This window comes from Thermobia domestica, chromosome 8, assembly GCF_964235325.1.
Source record: "Thermobia domestica chromosome 8, izTheDome1.hap1.1, whole genome shotgun sequence".
NCBI lineage: Eukaryota > Metazoa > Arthropoda > Insecta > Zygentoma > Lepismatidae > Thermobia > Thermobia domestica.
In genome coordinates, this window is record NC_137461.1 from 9,262,362 (window position 1) to 9,277,004 (window position 14,643).

Here is a 14,643-nt window from a genome sequence, read left to right on the forward strand (position 1 = left end):
ACTATCAGCAATTGAGCATATTCAATAAAAACCCAAACCTCTGTAGCAGGCACTGCTGAATAGAAAAAAGGTCCTCCTGTTACAGGACAACACTGAGCCCTACGTGGCTAGGATGACCCGTTACAGCATTCTACTCTTGGATGGGAAAAACTATTACATCCGCCATACTCCCTTGACATTGCATCATCCGATTAGAATTGGTTCCATTCCTTGGGCAATCACTTTAGAGGACACCAGTTCAACTCCCTAATAGAGGTGCAAAATAAGCTTTATACCTTCTTCGGTTCGCGGCCCATCATATTCTACCGCAACATATTCTACCGCGATTCAATCCATGGCTTTCTATAACGTTGGCAGAAGGTCGTCGAAGCTCTTGGGAACTATTATTGATCTTGGAGGTACGTTTTAGGTGAGATATCGATGTTCAAAGGTGGTTGGCGAAAAAGTTACAGAACTTTCTTGTTTACCTTTATAACGTAGAATTTGGATAGATCTTTTACCATATGGAGAATGAATCCTCGGTAAGGTACATTTCTCATCCACAGTGCATTGCATAATTTCAGAATGCATATAAAATACTTTCTTAAAGGGAAAACTTTTAAAGCTAATTTCAATCAAACGTTATAAACTTGGTACACTTATACGCAAGGCCCAAAAGTTTTATGTTAGTCTTTCAAATTTAAAGTAATTGGAACAGAACGTTTATACGAATGGCACATGTATTCATTCATTTAATTTCAGTAATTTTTGTATAACATTCTGAGATGAGATTTTCTATTACATTAAAATCTGAACTACAACATGTGTTTCTATGCAATGCGATCCATTTCCTGCAGGGACTGAATCCGTGATCAATTATACTGAAACTTATTGTTCCAGCAATGACACTATAGGGAAGCTTTATGTTTTGTTTAATTGTGCTGCAAATTGCATACTCTCATATGCATTACATTCGTACTAACGTATATAAAAGTAAAATATTCGTCAATTATCCTTTCATAACAGTAATGATATTTTGGATTAGAGCTCTTTTGCAATGTCATTAACATATTAAACATTTGTAAAATACTTAGCTTAAACAAATCACTATTTATTTATTATGTTCAGGTGGCCATCAATTACTTGAAGTAATTAACACTGAAACTGTAAGTAATACTAAGAGTGTAAGTAATACTAAAATCAGTTTAATACATGCAGTCACTACCTAAAGTGTTCACATTTACATGAGAACTTGATATGAAGTATGCTTATTTAATGTTTGTAAAAACAATTCTAATACCTGGAGCAACTGGTCTGCTCTCTTCAGGCGCTAAAGAGGGAGCCTTTTCTTGTTCTGTAATATTGAACGTAAGAAGACACATTATATATAACAGTAAAAAAAATTACTAGACTCATAGTAAAAATTAAATTTTTAAGGATATTTTAACATGTGGGGAAATAAGATAAATATTTAAAAAAATTTATAGTGTAACTGTAAGTATTAATTTGGGTGCACGAACACACAACACAATAACACAATTTGTATAATCAAAATAGTATTTCTAAATAATGTTAGAGATTTAGCACAACCAAGGATATTCATGTCAGAACCTCATAAATTGATATGGTGAAAGTATTTAAGCTAAAGAAGAACTATTATTTTACGGTATTAGATATCAAATAAAGAGTAAAAAAATTTTAACTTGATATTAAAACATACAGTTGAGCGTCACTTCCTTTATCAATATTTTAAAAAAAACTTTTAGAGATAAGACAAATTGGTTCATAAAAAAAATTGTCATTAATCAAAATATCAAACCATATTAAATATTTCATTGAGTTCCGTGTCGAAAGAACAAAAATAAAATTTCTTTTTTTTTAATATTTAGAAGAAAGTGCTTCAGTAATTGTACAATTTTTTACATCATTTAGAAAACTGACAATATTTGTGCCAGATATGGAAATCGAAATAATGATAAATGCACTGAAAATACGCCAACAATGCAGTACCTCGTATGAAATCCCAAAACTTGGAAATGTATGCATAATAATAAGGAATGTTAGAAATCCTAGAGTAATTTTCAGTATATTTATCTAATTAATCAATATATCATCTTCTTCACTGAACTTGAAGATTTCCATATGTAACATAATTTAATATAGGTTAGATGGGATAATAGAATATTATTTAAAAAGTGGTTTCGTTACCAAGAGAAGTGAAATCTAAACTAGGCAAACTATAAACTAAAATTTGTGAAAGATTTGTTTGAAAAGAAATCAATGAATTGGTGACGTCTTTTTGGAATAAAATAACGCTACGGCGTCACAGAAAGATATAAAATACCTTAGTAAAGAAACCCTTTTTCAAAAGAATAGTCCTAAACCATTGAGACAGGTCAGAGATTCTACACATACACATCCATTTTTCCGACTTTGTACTATAAGTGTCAATAAACATCTCGTAATATATAGTATATCGTTGGGCATCAAAAATGCAACACCAAGAAGACATCATAGAAAGATCAAACTTGAGCATATATTGAAGAACAATAGTAACTTATAGCATGACTGAGTCGTGATTCTACACAGCTGTATTGTACATCATCTTGTGACAGCACGCGAAGATCGGTAAAAAAGTTACCGTTAAATGGTGGAGACAATTTGTGTGAATAAATAAAAATGCATAAGTAACGTAAATATGTGCATAAGTATAAAAGATGCCTCCCCGTCCAATGTGGTACTGTTTCAAGCAGGTTTTGTTTTTTGACCGTGGACAAAAAGCAACGTATTGTGACTGTAATGTATCTTCCCACAACATTGGGAATTCCGAATTTCACGGAATATGGTCACAGTTTTGAGTATGGCTTTAGCTAATTGGACAGCCATTTCTCATATTTATAACAAGCGTGAAAGTCTGTTGCAAAGCCTTGATAAATTGGTGCGCATTTTGACGAGACCCATTGCTGCAGTTTTTGTTGGTTGTTCATAATATGTATGGAAGACTTCAATGGCGTAGAGAATGTCATGCATGAATAGATAAATGGCAGGAGACTTTCCTTTCACACGAAATATCCTCTCTACTGCATTACCATAGCCGCATCCATATCAATTTCTACCGTGCCACTAGACTGAAGAGCCTTGCATTCTGCATGTCTAGGTTGATCCGTTATAGTGTGGGGTTCCATTGGAATATTTTCCCTCTTATCTCCGATGCATTAAGAGACATTTGACTAGCCAATGATGCATTATGAGATGGTGGATATAATCGTTGTTTGCTCATTGTAGGTCATATTAGGTACTAATTCTCAGCAGGATAAAGTGCACCTCATGTTGCACGTACTGCCCTACACTTTCGGATTCCTTGGTAGACGTGTTTCATTGTTTTCTTGCCAAACGAACAAGTCCCTTTTATCTCACACTTACGAACTTCGCAACCTACAGTCGATGACATAGTGTGTCGTGTCAAAGGCTTATCATTTTCCAGGGAATATTCAAGATATCATTTCGATGTCTCGCTACTTTGTCTTGAGGTTTCACTTGCAGGAATTTCTATTTCTTCAACGATTTAAGGAATGAAATTTGTCCTGCTATGGTGTTCTTTGTCTTGGACAATTTTCTACTACCTTAATAAGAATATTCCTTGAGTGTTAATGGCGTCAACTAAACCTGAAAATGGGGGCGCGGTGGCTCAGTGGCAGAACGTTCACCTCCGGTACTCGGGGTCCCTGGTTCGATCCCAGCTCACGTCATGTGAACTTTGTGGTGGACAAACACCGTGCTCGTGGGTTTTCTCAGGGTTCTCCCGTTTCCTCCCACTTTCTTCGTTCCACCATTTTATTCATTTTTCATAATCACCGCCTCCTTTAGCCTAACCGATATAACCGTGGGATGTAAAACTCAAAGATTTCATTTCATTTTTAAACCTGAAAATAACAATCTGTTGCAGAATCATAACTGCCGAGACTTCACCAGGTGCATTATCTTCTAATTTTCCCATTGTTCTTCGTTCTAAGGGATTAAACTGAGATGACTGTTTTGTATCCTAACTATACAGTGCACACCTTACCACCAATTTGCACTTTAATCCCTAACAATATGAGAAAAGAGAATAAAACATCATTGATGTTAGATACTATACTTTGATAGCCTTCCCATCACTAATGTATTTTACTCTGTGCTCTTGTGTATGCACACAAAATGTGCTACATTTTCTCATAAATATTTACGAACTTCACACAACTCATAACCTATCATTTTCTCGTTTTGTCTTTACGTTTACTTTCAGATACTAACGTAGGTTGTTCTATAAATGTACCATAAAAATAAATAAAGATATGACTAGAACTACCAGGAATACTAAAAATGAGTGTACAATACTAAACTCTTCAAAATTATTCTTACAATTATACCTAGGTACATTTTTGAACATAACAAACAGCGTTTAGAATAAATTAAGTAAATTGCCAGTATTAATTTCTTGTTTACGATGTCTCTAAGCCTTGAAATATGTTTCAAATATATAACTAAATACTGTTAATAAGGATGTATCAATAAAGAAATTATGAAAATAAAAATCATCCTAACCTGCATATGTCGGCTGACCAAGGATACCACTAAATGAAACAGCAGCTTGTTCTGTAAAATGTTTTAAATTACAATAAATTCATGATTGTACTTTAAAAAATTAATAACTCTTTTTATTAAGTTAGATTTTATATTAAAACAAGCGAAATGATAAATGACAATTATCATCAATAAACATAATGTATCGTTGTCTGTAGTTCACTTTAAGCAAACTATGAGATTTCCACGCACAATAAATTCCAAGTAAACTCTCTGTCCTGAAAAAACAATTATCCAAGTAAAAACAGTTGTTATCTGTAATCTACATCCCATACTTCTAAGGTTTATAAAAAATTGTACATTCGATCATGTTCCCCGGGATTTAATTTCTTCTTAGCCAATGTAATAATCATCTACTCCGACTTTTTTAAATCTATTGTGCTATTTGTGTTTGGATATCTTGTTTCTCAAGGATTTTCTAATTGTTTTACTATTTAATGTGTTTAATAATATGCGTTTATCTCCTTTTTCATCACCTTTACAATAATATTGATGCTTTATCAAATACTCTACTCAAAATATTTCTCAACATTATTGAAAACTCCACTAAAAGTACATGACCTCATAATGTTTAGTTTGCAATTCTTGTTCTTGAATTTATTTCACGTTCTCTTGATGCCTTATGGAATTACCACTTCTTCTCAGCTAACACTAATCTTCATTACAATTTTCTTTTATATTCTACAATTCATAGGAGTTCATGATTTTACACCAAGTTAATATTCTATTCAGATTTTGCAGCAAAAGTTACATCATGTAGAAACCGAATATTCCGTATTTTTAGACTAATGTACAAAAGTACCGCCTGACTCGTTTTAAATCAAATCTATTAACACTTCTGGATAGATATCAAATGACACAAGTAAATTCTTTGTCAAAATTTGTGGTTTTGCAGTTATTCTCACACATTTTCAATTATTCTGAATGTCAGTTATTGGACTTTAGCAGCATTGTTTCCAAAAGTTGTTGTTTTTTTTCTAAAACGACAGATTTAGTTTTATAATTTCACAAATTAAGAACATTAAAATAACTCCTTTTATTGGAAGTACTCATTATATAAAGAAAACGTATTGTGTAAATAATTATTTAATTAGTTTTTAATTCACATTATGAAACATAAGACACTTTAACAGGTGTATAATCGAATAAGAGCAATAGGTTTGACATGTGTCTGTTTTCAAGCACTATCTTTGTTTCAAATGAATGAGTGAGAGTAATTAAGTACAAATCTCATGAAACAAAGTGAAAAGTTTAAAAACTGTGAATTCAAACCCAGGAGCGATCAGTTAGTTAACGACGAAAACACGAACTTCCAATGAAAATCAAACGCATGGTTCAATGTTCTGAACTCTTTAAAACCTTTCTTGTTTCTAAAGGAAGGACAGTATTGATAATAATTTAGTCGAATTCAAGATATGGTTAAAATTTGCATTAACGGAAAATTGAATAAATTTCATAGATTAGTGTATATGTGTAATTTAGTTATTTTGTTTCATTTATTGTTAAGATTGGATTTGCTAAATCAATACCATAATAAAACTGTATCAAAACTGAACAGAACAACTTGTCAAAACAATGCCCAGATTAATATCCTGGTATCGATTCAATTTGTTTTAGACAAAGTATCAACATCCATTTATTGAATTTGACTGAATAATTGTAATATCATGAATGTTACTACGTTAGAAATGTACTGGCATTGAGAAAATAGGAGGAACACAATGGCACTGATATAGGCGCATCTTTGCGCTGACCATAACAAAAATTTACTTTTAGTGTTCATACCTGTAAATTGTTTGTCTAAAATCTATTCTTCTAGATAGCAGTATTTGAAATTATGAGTGGTGTTAGGAAATATTTATTGCAATTTGTTGGAAATAATAAGATTCAACTAATAATTTGTTTAAAAAGAAAATAATTTGACATTATAATAACAGACTATTCAATTAGTTTATCTTCGAGGAGCACTAACAATTTAAAAATATTAACATTAATTTGTTATTAAGAATAGCGAAAAAATGGTTCCAAATCAGTTATAACAAAAGCAATATAATTTGACAGCATACCATCACCTACAGAAAGGTTATTTCAAAATATTTTAATTTTGTCTATAGGAATATTTACTACACATATATTTCCTCCATAATAATTGATTGAATCTACTATATTTATCTAATTATCTAATAAAAGAATTATTTAATAACTATACGATTTTTGTTACAGTTTCAAGGACCTAACGTCCTCTTCATCAGACATTGAGAAAAGACAGATAACAGCGAATCTTATATCTTCCTCAACCGTTAGTTAGCATTTTCATTTATATAATTTTAATTGTTGTTTTTATATATATATATAAAATTTAAATTTGTAATATGTATCAATATCATATAATTACATTGTTAATACATGTTAATTGTCAATGCACTTTTACAATTCTATTGATCTTTATATAAAATAAAATAAAATAAAATAACAGAAATTTGGAAATATTCAACTTGCACTAATAGTCTTATGCATTTTTCTTTTCTATCCCTTTATTGTCACTGGAGAAGTGATGTAGACAAAGCAACTAAAAAGAACTTCATTAGGAATATGGAAAGGAGGATAGAGAACATCAATAGTGAAGAAGAGGGAAAGAAGAAAGATTTGGAAAATTTCTATAAACAACTTAAAAATAATGTATATAGAATAGAACAGATAAAAGGAAAGAAAAAGGAAAATATAAAAAGAAAGAAGAGGAAGAAAATAAAAAGTGGTATGGAATTCAGAGCATAGGAGAAAAGACGGAAGTGCTAAAGAGGTTATTAAGAGACGGAGGTATTAAGACATATAGAAAAGGAGGAGAAACGGTGTTGAGGTGTATAAGGAAGAAAAAAACGAGGGAAAGTAATATAGAGGAGGAAGAAGAAGGAGTTATCTATGAAGTGAAATGTAGTGAGTGTGACATGACATATATAGGGGAGACGGGAAAAAGGCTCATGGACAGATTGAAACAACATAAAGATGATGTTCGAATGAAAAGAGAAAATAATGCTATTTACAAACATGTGAAAGAAAGGGGGCATAGGATAGATTGGGAAGGGGCTAAAGGTTTAGAAAGAGAAAAAAAAGAAAGATTATTAGGAAGTGGAAGGAAGCGAGAAGAATAAATAAAGAGCAAGAGGAGAACTTAATGAACTGGACAAGTGGTATAAATATACATGAGCAATGGGAGAAATTATTAGAAGTGATAGAAAAGAAAAAATGCATAAGATTATTAGTGCAATTTGAATATTTTCAAATTTATGTTATTTTATTTTATTTTATTTTATATAAAGATCAATAGAATTCTAAAATTGCATTGACAATTAACATGTATTAACAATGTAATTATACAATATTGTTTCATATTACAAATTTAAATTTTATATATATATAAACAACAATTAAAATTATATAAATGAAAATGCTAACTAACGGCTGAGGAAGATATAAGATTTGCTGTCATCTGTCTTTTCTCAATGTCTGATGAAGAGGACGTTAGGTCCTTGAAACTGTAACAAAAATCGTATAGCTATTAAATAATTCGTTTTGTTCTGGTCAGAAAAATGTGTTTTAAAATGTTATTGTGATTATCCAGAACTATGGAGTATATTTACTAATAAAAGAAGCAACGAAATTTAAGTCAACGGAGTAATCTGAAATTATTATTTATAATATTATTAAAAATGTCTACCTAAATATTTCAATTTTTTCAATGCATTGTGTTGGTTATCAAAATTTGACTTTTCCGTTTAAAACAATATTTATGTTTGATGTTGAGTATTAATTACATTCTAACATATTAACACCTTTATTATACTAACTTTTTCAGTTACATTTTCAGTCTTTCGAACATAAGATTCAAAATATATGCTACATACCTGGGCCAATAGGTTGCTGTTCTTGGCCAGGGATAGTTAAAGATGGTCCCATTTGTTCTAAAGAAAGATAAATAAAACTTGGGCCATATAAACATTCCTTGTACCATTTTGCTCTACTATATTCCGAAAGAGAGAACTTATTTAACTAAAACCAATTTTTCCCCATAGAGTTCTCATTAAATTAAAAGATCGACCTTGAGAAAGCAACTTAACCAGTTAGCATGACTTAGAAATAAATAGAAACTTTAAACTGTAGTAGGAGTTTTATTATCCAAGTGTTCAGGTGAAATGTTTTCAGGTGACTACTGGACTACTCTTTACGTACTGAATCGATCACTCGTTGTACCGGCCACAATACAGAAAAAATGCAAAGAAGCAACTGCTCGTAGTGTTTATTAACATTCTCATCAAAGGATTGAGTGAGTCAGAAGAGATACTGTTCATTTTGATGCTGCAGATACTACGAGTATCGTACAATTGAAGGTGTATTAGGTGTGTTAGGCTCTACGTCACGTTCGATTACTTTATCATTTTCAGAAAATAACATTCTACAATAAAATTGCTCCTGGTCACTTAAAATTTTCCACATAATCAATAAAAGTTATTCGAGCTTTGAAAGTAACTACTACTTCAACTGAATATCATGAACTAATGGCTCATACCAGCATGAAGTTGAAGACATATTTAACTGTAGGAAGTTTATCCAGATCGCGCGCCTTCATAGCGTACGTCACACACAAATTTGGCATGTTGTTTAAACTATGAAAGAGACAGTACCTCACACCACGTTTAATTTTTTCAGTCATTTGTGGTTCAAATGATAAATTGAGTGCTGCTGTAAGTTCGGCAAATCAGTTGCAGTGTTATTTATGACAATACTGTTCAATATCCGAATATTTCCATCACTCAAGCATTTTCATGGTCAACTACAATTCGATTATATTCTGCTATGACTTCTTTATTACATTAATCCACTAAGCGCTGTTGCTCTCGATACAACTAACACGGTTGTAATCTTTCTTGTACATTTTGAAACCAACTTTGTACGAACATATTTCCCATTTTGGAAATGAAATAAATGCATAGTTTTACATTACCATCTTGTAACCTGTTCCACATATGAATCCGCATTAAACAGTTTTGCAACTTTTTCATTGATTAAAGAATTATCACAAGTTAGTTACTAATATAAGAATTAATTCAAAAAATTGCGCAATGCATTACATTATTAATACATTTATTATACACATATATAGCAGTAAGTAATCATACATACCAGGATAAATTTCAGTCTGTTGTTCTGGAACTATTGGAGGTGGCCCTGACTGCCCTAAAACGTACGAAGAATTATCACTCAGGGAAAGTGAATTTATTATGATATCAGAGAAATACCTAGTATATATTAATGCGGAATATTCACTATTTATTGTTGAAACTTCTATATATAAACAGAACGGCCTGAGCGGCGACAGTGTAAATTTAATTGCTTTTTCCTCGTGTCATTTCATATATAAGGGTTCCGCGAGTCATTCTTTTTTTACACGACTGTTTAATTAAATTGCTTTCGTGTAGAATGAAATGCATTTACAGAATACAGAACTAAATTTCCACCATTTTAGTTTAACTAATATAACGTTTTTCGATGTTACAACATAGTTGTCGTGTGCTCTTCACAAAAACCCATCGTTATCTTGAAGCACTAGAAAGGAGTAATATTATTTCTGTATAATTATAGTGTCTCAAGTGTAGCCGTTCGGACAAATACAATGTCCAAACAGACAAACACCGAAACTCTTTTATCTTCTCTCTTACTTTTGATAATTGATTACTTAAGTGTTTGGACTTAAGCTTGTGCTTTGAAAATGCTGTCCAGAATATAGCACAGATGTATTTTTAGATATATGTTTTTGATGCTCAAAACCAAATAAGATACCTGACTAAAATCCATTATAATTTTAATTAACTTTCTTCCAACTTTGCGACATATCAATAACAGTCAAATGGCATCGTTTCCTGATTCTCATCCAAAACAGAGAGATTATTGGTGTGCTAAGGTTCTCGTAAATTCTTCTACAGGAATTTTACACCGTACCATTAAGATATTATGTTATGTTATGTTTGCATGCGAAAACACTTAAAATAAGTATTAATTCTAAAGAATATTATTAATGCGTACCGGGAAACATGGAAGACAGTTGTTCTTGAATTAATTGAGATGGTCCTGAAAGCATAAATAAATGTAGACCAGAAAAATGTTTGTTGCAGGTGGAAATAATCATATGATTTTTAACCTTGACCTAAAGCTCCCATATCTAATCAAAGCAAAAATCTTGTGATACCACTTCCGTATTAAATTGTTGACTTCATCAGATAAATCAAACAATTATATTTATGTATTTTCAGCATTAAATATTGAGATCTTCAGGACAGTAAGAAAATGTCCGATAATTTTTTTGTGAGTTGTTAGTTTCGTTTGGTGTGTAACCATATTTAGTCTTGTAAGCAAAATTAACAACAAAATTCAATTCACAAAGGTACATAATTGCTCGATACATCTTATATTCACAAAAAATGTAGAAATTCTACATGCTGTTCAATTTGGCTCAAGAGTTTTTTTTAATTATTTTCTCTATTATGATAAAATATATGTAAACAGGGCTTGATAAATTCACTCGTCTGCTCAATAGTGGAAAGCACATTTTCTTATATTTGGCGAATATAGACACTGTAACTACAAAATGGTCTGGATAGTAGATTTTGTGACTGGCTAGTACTTGTAACCAAGATGTTTCGATCCTTATATATAAAGCATGAGCTCGAAAGAAATTTTATATTCCAGACTCAGATATTCCTCTGTTATTCAAAAAAAGTTACTGTCTAAATATAATGCTTTTCTACACTGCAGTGATGAAGATGGGATTGAATAATAAAAAAATACAATTTAGGATTTTTTAAAACTAGCCGAAATGCTGGTTCTTTGTATAACTTGGAAAAGTAAGATTAATTCAAAATATTTGACAGTAAAGAAATAAATGAATAAATAAGAAAGAGTAACGCTTTCAGAGTTCCCTGTTAATGTTAGTGAAACCGAGGAACATGTGACCTGGGCGTATTCCGTCGGCTGAGATTTGACTGCAATTTTCATGGCACATTACTTTACCAGTATACCTGTACTTATAATGAGCTAGCTTGTTACATTGTTTGTGAACATAATGATAGTGAAGTTGGAAAACCATGAAGGATTGACTGAAGTTGCCGCTTGTACCATGTTAACATGGTTCCATCCTAGTTCCTAGTGAATGTGCCATCAGACATAAATTTTTGCAAACAGAAAAAGACGTCACAACATCATTGTGACCAGGGAGGCTTTTTGAATATAATAGATTGTTGTTGTAGAAAGCAGGTATTCAATACTGCCTTAATCTCTTCATTCACGAACTCAAATTCATGGTCAAGTTGATATGAGGTAATTGTTAGTTGAGCGGCAAGATTTTTGAGGTGGCGATTTGACTGGATTAAAATTACACAATACTCTTTCTTCACCAGTGCATTACCTTGTAATAAAACAATAGTCATGCCGTAACAAGAAGTAATCAATTTCGGTCGTCGACAGAAAGTTTTGTCATTTTTGTTAATCGCTGTAGCTATTGGAGAGATCGCTAGGGAGTTATTAGGAAATCTAGTCCCAGTGCAGTGTGGGAAATCAACTTCCGGAAACGACATACCTGTTTCCTCTTAAACTGTTCTGGCTTAAATATAATAGGAAATATCACCAGTTTGCAGAGGGACCCCAAAATTTATCAAAGTAGGTCATTTTGGAATTTAAAACTTCATCCTTTTTTATCCCCATGCTGATGAGAACTGAACTTGAGCTTAAAAGACATCACAATTGTAATTACTCATCTCAGCAACTCCGGAAACTATGTATTAGACATCAATATCGGTCATTTCCAATAATTTTACATGTAATTCACTTCCATCCCTAAGGTGATACGGTATCTTATCCCCACTGCACATGTATCCAATTCGTAAATCATATGTATAAGAAATATAGAAAATTACACCAGAATTTTTGCACTTATGCTGAAATGTATACACATAAATACACATATATATATATATATATATTTATATATATTGACAACACTACTGTAGGGTTTACGCTGGACGTGCGAGAGGTAGTAAATTAATTAGTTAGATAAACATTTATTATTAAAGTTGACATTTACTGTTATTAATACTGTAGAGCTATGTGTACTGTGTGTGTGTTGATTAGTTTGTTAGATTGTTAGATCACATTAGGCAAACTGTTGGTGATTTATTTATTTGAGAGTAATTAGAGACGTATTACCACATACCTTGACGTTTACAGGAGTCGAACTCCTGGACGCAGAGTTTGTAGTTAGTGACGGATCACAGTGGACGGGTTTTCACTGAAACTTGGTATTGATTTTTTGCAGACTGGTTTTTGAGAACTGATTTTGTTACGGGTTTCCAGGAACTGATTTCAACTGACGGATTTTGATTTAGTTTGACATAACTTTTTTATGTCATTTTGCTTTATGATGATTTCGTGTTTTTTTTTAACAAATTTTGTAGTTAATACATTTTTGTGCTGAAACCGTAGTTTTTGCATTTTTGTTCAGTGACCAAATTTCCAGACAGTTCACGTTTGCAATTTTCACAATTTTAACCAACTTTCAAAATGTGTTGTTGTGAATATAAAATATACAAAGGTTTACATTTTTGTTTTGCTTTATTGTTTGTTTATAATGTTATGACACGCGCAGACTCGTGTTTGGATCGTTACTTAATTAAAAACAAACAACTATAAGCACAATGTAGTATTATGTGTTAATTCGTTTGTTTGCATGATTACTAATTTTTGACTGCAAGCCAATTTTTAAACAACAATTTAATTTCTATTTTTAGCCAAATTAATGAAATAAATGAATTTTAATATAGAATTTTATCTTTGAATTTGGCGTACCGTGACAATATATATATATATATAGGTCGAGAATGAAATTCCTTACTACTCATTTCGTGAAACTACTTAACAAGGAATGCTCCAAGTAACATGATTATATTGTCTATTAACTAGAAGTTACTTCACAGTCGATCAGTATTCTTTCAGTAACATGAATATATTGTCTATTAACTAGAAGTTACTTCATAGTCGAACAGTACTCTTTCAGTAACATGAATATGGTGTCTATTAACTAGAAGTTACTTCATAGTCGAACAGTACTCTTTACGTAACATGAATATGTTTTCTATTAACTAGAAGTTACTTCATAGTAGATCACTACTATTTGAGTAACATGAATATATTGTTCTTTTACTAGAAGTTACTTCATAGTTGATCAGTACTCTTTCAGTAACATGATTATATTGTCTATTAACTAGAAATTATTTCATAGTCGATTAGTACTCTTGCAGTAACATCATTATATTGTCGATTAACTAGAAGTTATTTCATAGTCGATCAGTGCTCTTTCAACCAAAAAAGACAGTCAAGGACGAGTTTTTGAAAAGGTGTTACAATTCACAAAGGGTAACCTAAGGCGCAAGGCAGTGAAACATAGAATAAGTGAGACAGACCGATAATCCCATTCCTGTATTTTAATTTTTCATTATTTTGTATTAGTAAAAGTCAAAAATAAAAGAACACTCACGTATTTTTTTCTTAGATAGCATTTTGATATATCTATATTTTTATCATTATACTAATTAGATTCAATAGACAAGCGGAAAAATTGTATGAAATTGCAAAATTTCGACAAAATCCGTGTTAAGTTACCTTTAGAGAGAAGCTTCTTATTTATTTCTTTATTTTCCTTATTTTATTTAACAACTTGATAGGCCTATTCCCCTTTTCTTTATTATTTTTGTGGCGTCCTCGACCTATTATCACATGGGTCTGACATGCCTGTCTCGCGAACGGGATTATAGGAATGAGTGAAACACGATGGTTGCACCCTTGCTGGTTTACATCAACATGGAGTAGCGGAGAGTTGTTAGGTTTATGTCAGTTGATGGATTGAAACCAATCGAAATTCAATGCCAGATGGCAGTGCAATATGGTGAAAGTTGTTTGAGTAGAACACAAAGTAGTAGTGTACCCCTGTTTTTTCCG

At 31.6% G+C, this 14,643-nt stretch overlaps 1 protein-coding gene across 1 annotated transcript in view; it reads right to left on the reverse strand.

The window, feature by feature from the left end:
* The window catches only part of LOC145692677 (uncharacterized), a 1,521,027-nt gene that overhangs the window by 1,053,262 nt on the left and 453,122 nt on the right, over positions 1-14,643 (reverse strand). The window contains exons 105-109 of the mRNA XM_081768059.1: positions 10,681-10,725; positions 9,781-9,834; positions 8,505-8,561; positions 4,564-4,614; positions 1,280-1,333 (exon numbers count right to left, since the gene is read on the reverse strand). Of these exons, the coding sequence (XP_081624185.1) occupies positions 1,280-1,333; positions 4,564-4,614; positions 8,505-8,561; positions 9,781-9,834; positions 10,681-10,725 (261 nt within the window). The remainder of the gene's footprint in view (positions 1-1,279; positions 1,334-4,563; positions 4,615-8,504; positions 8,562-9,780; positions 9,835-10,680; positions 10,726-14,643) is intronic.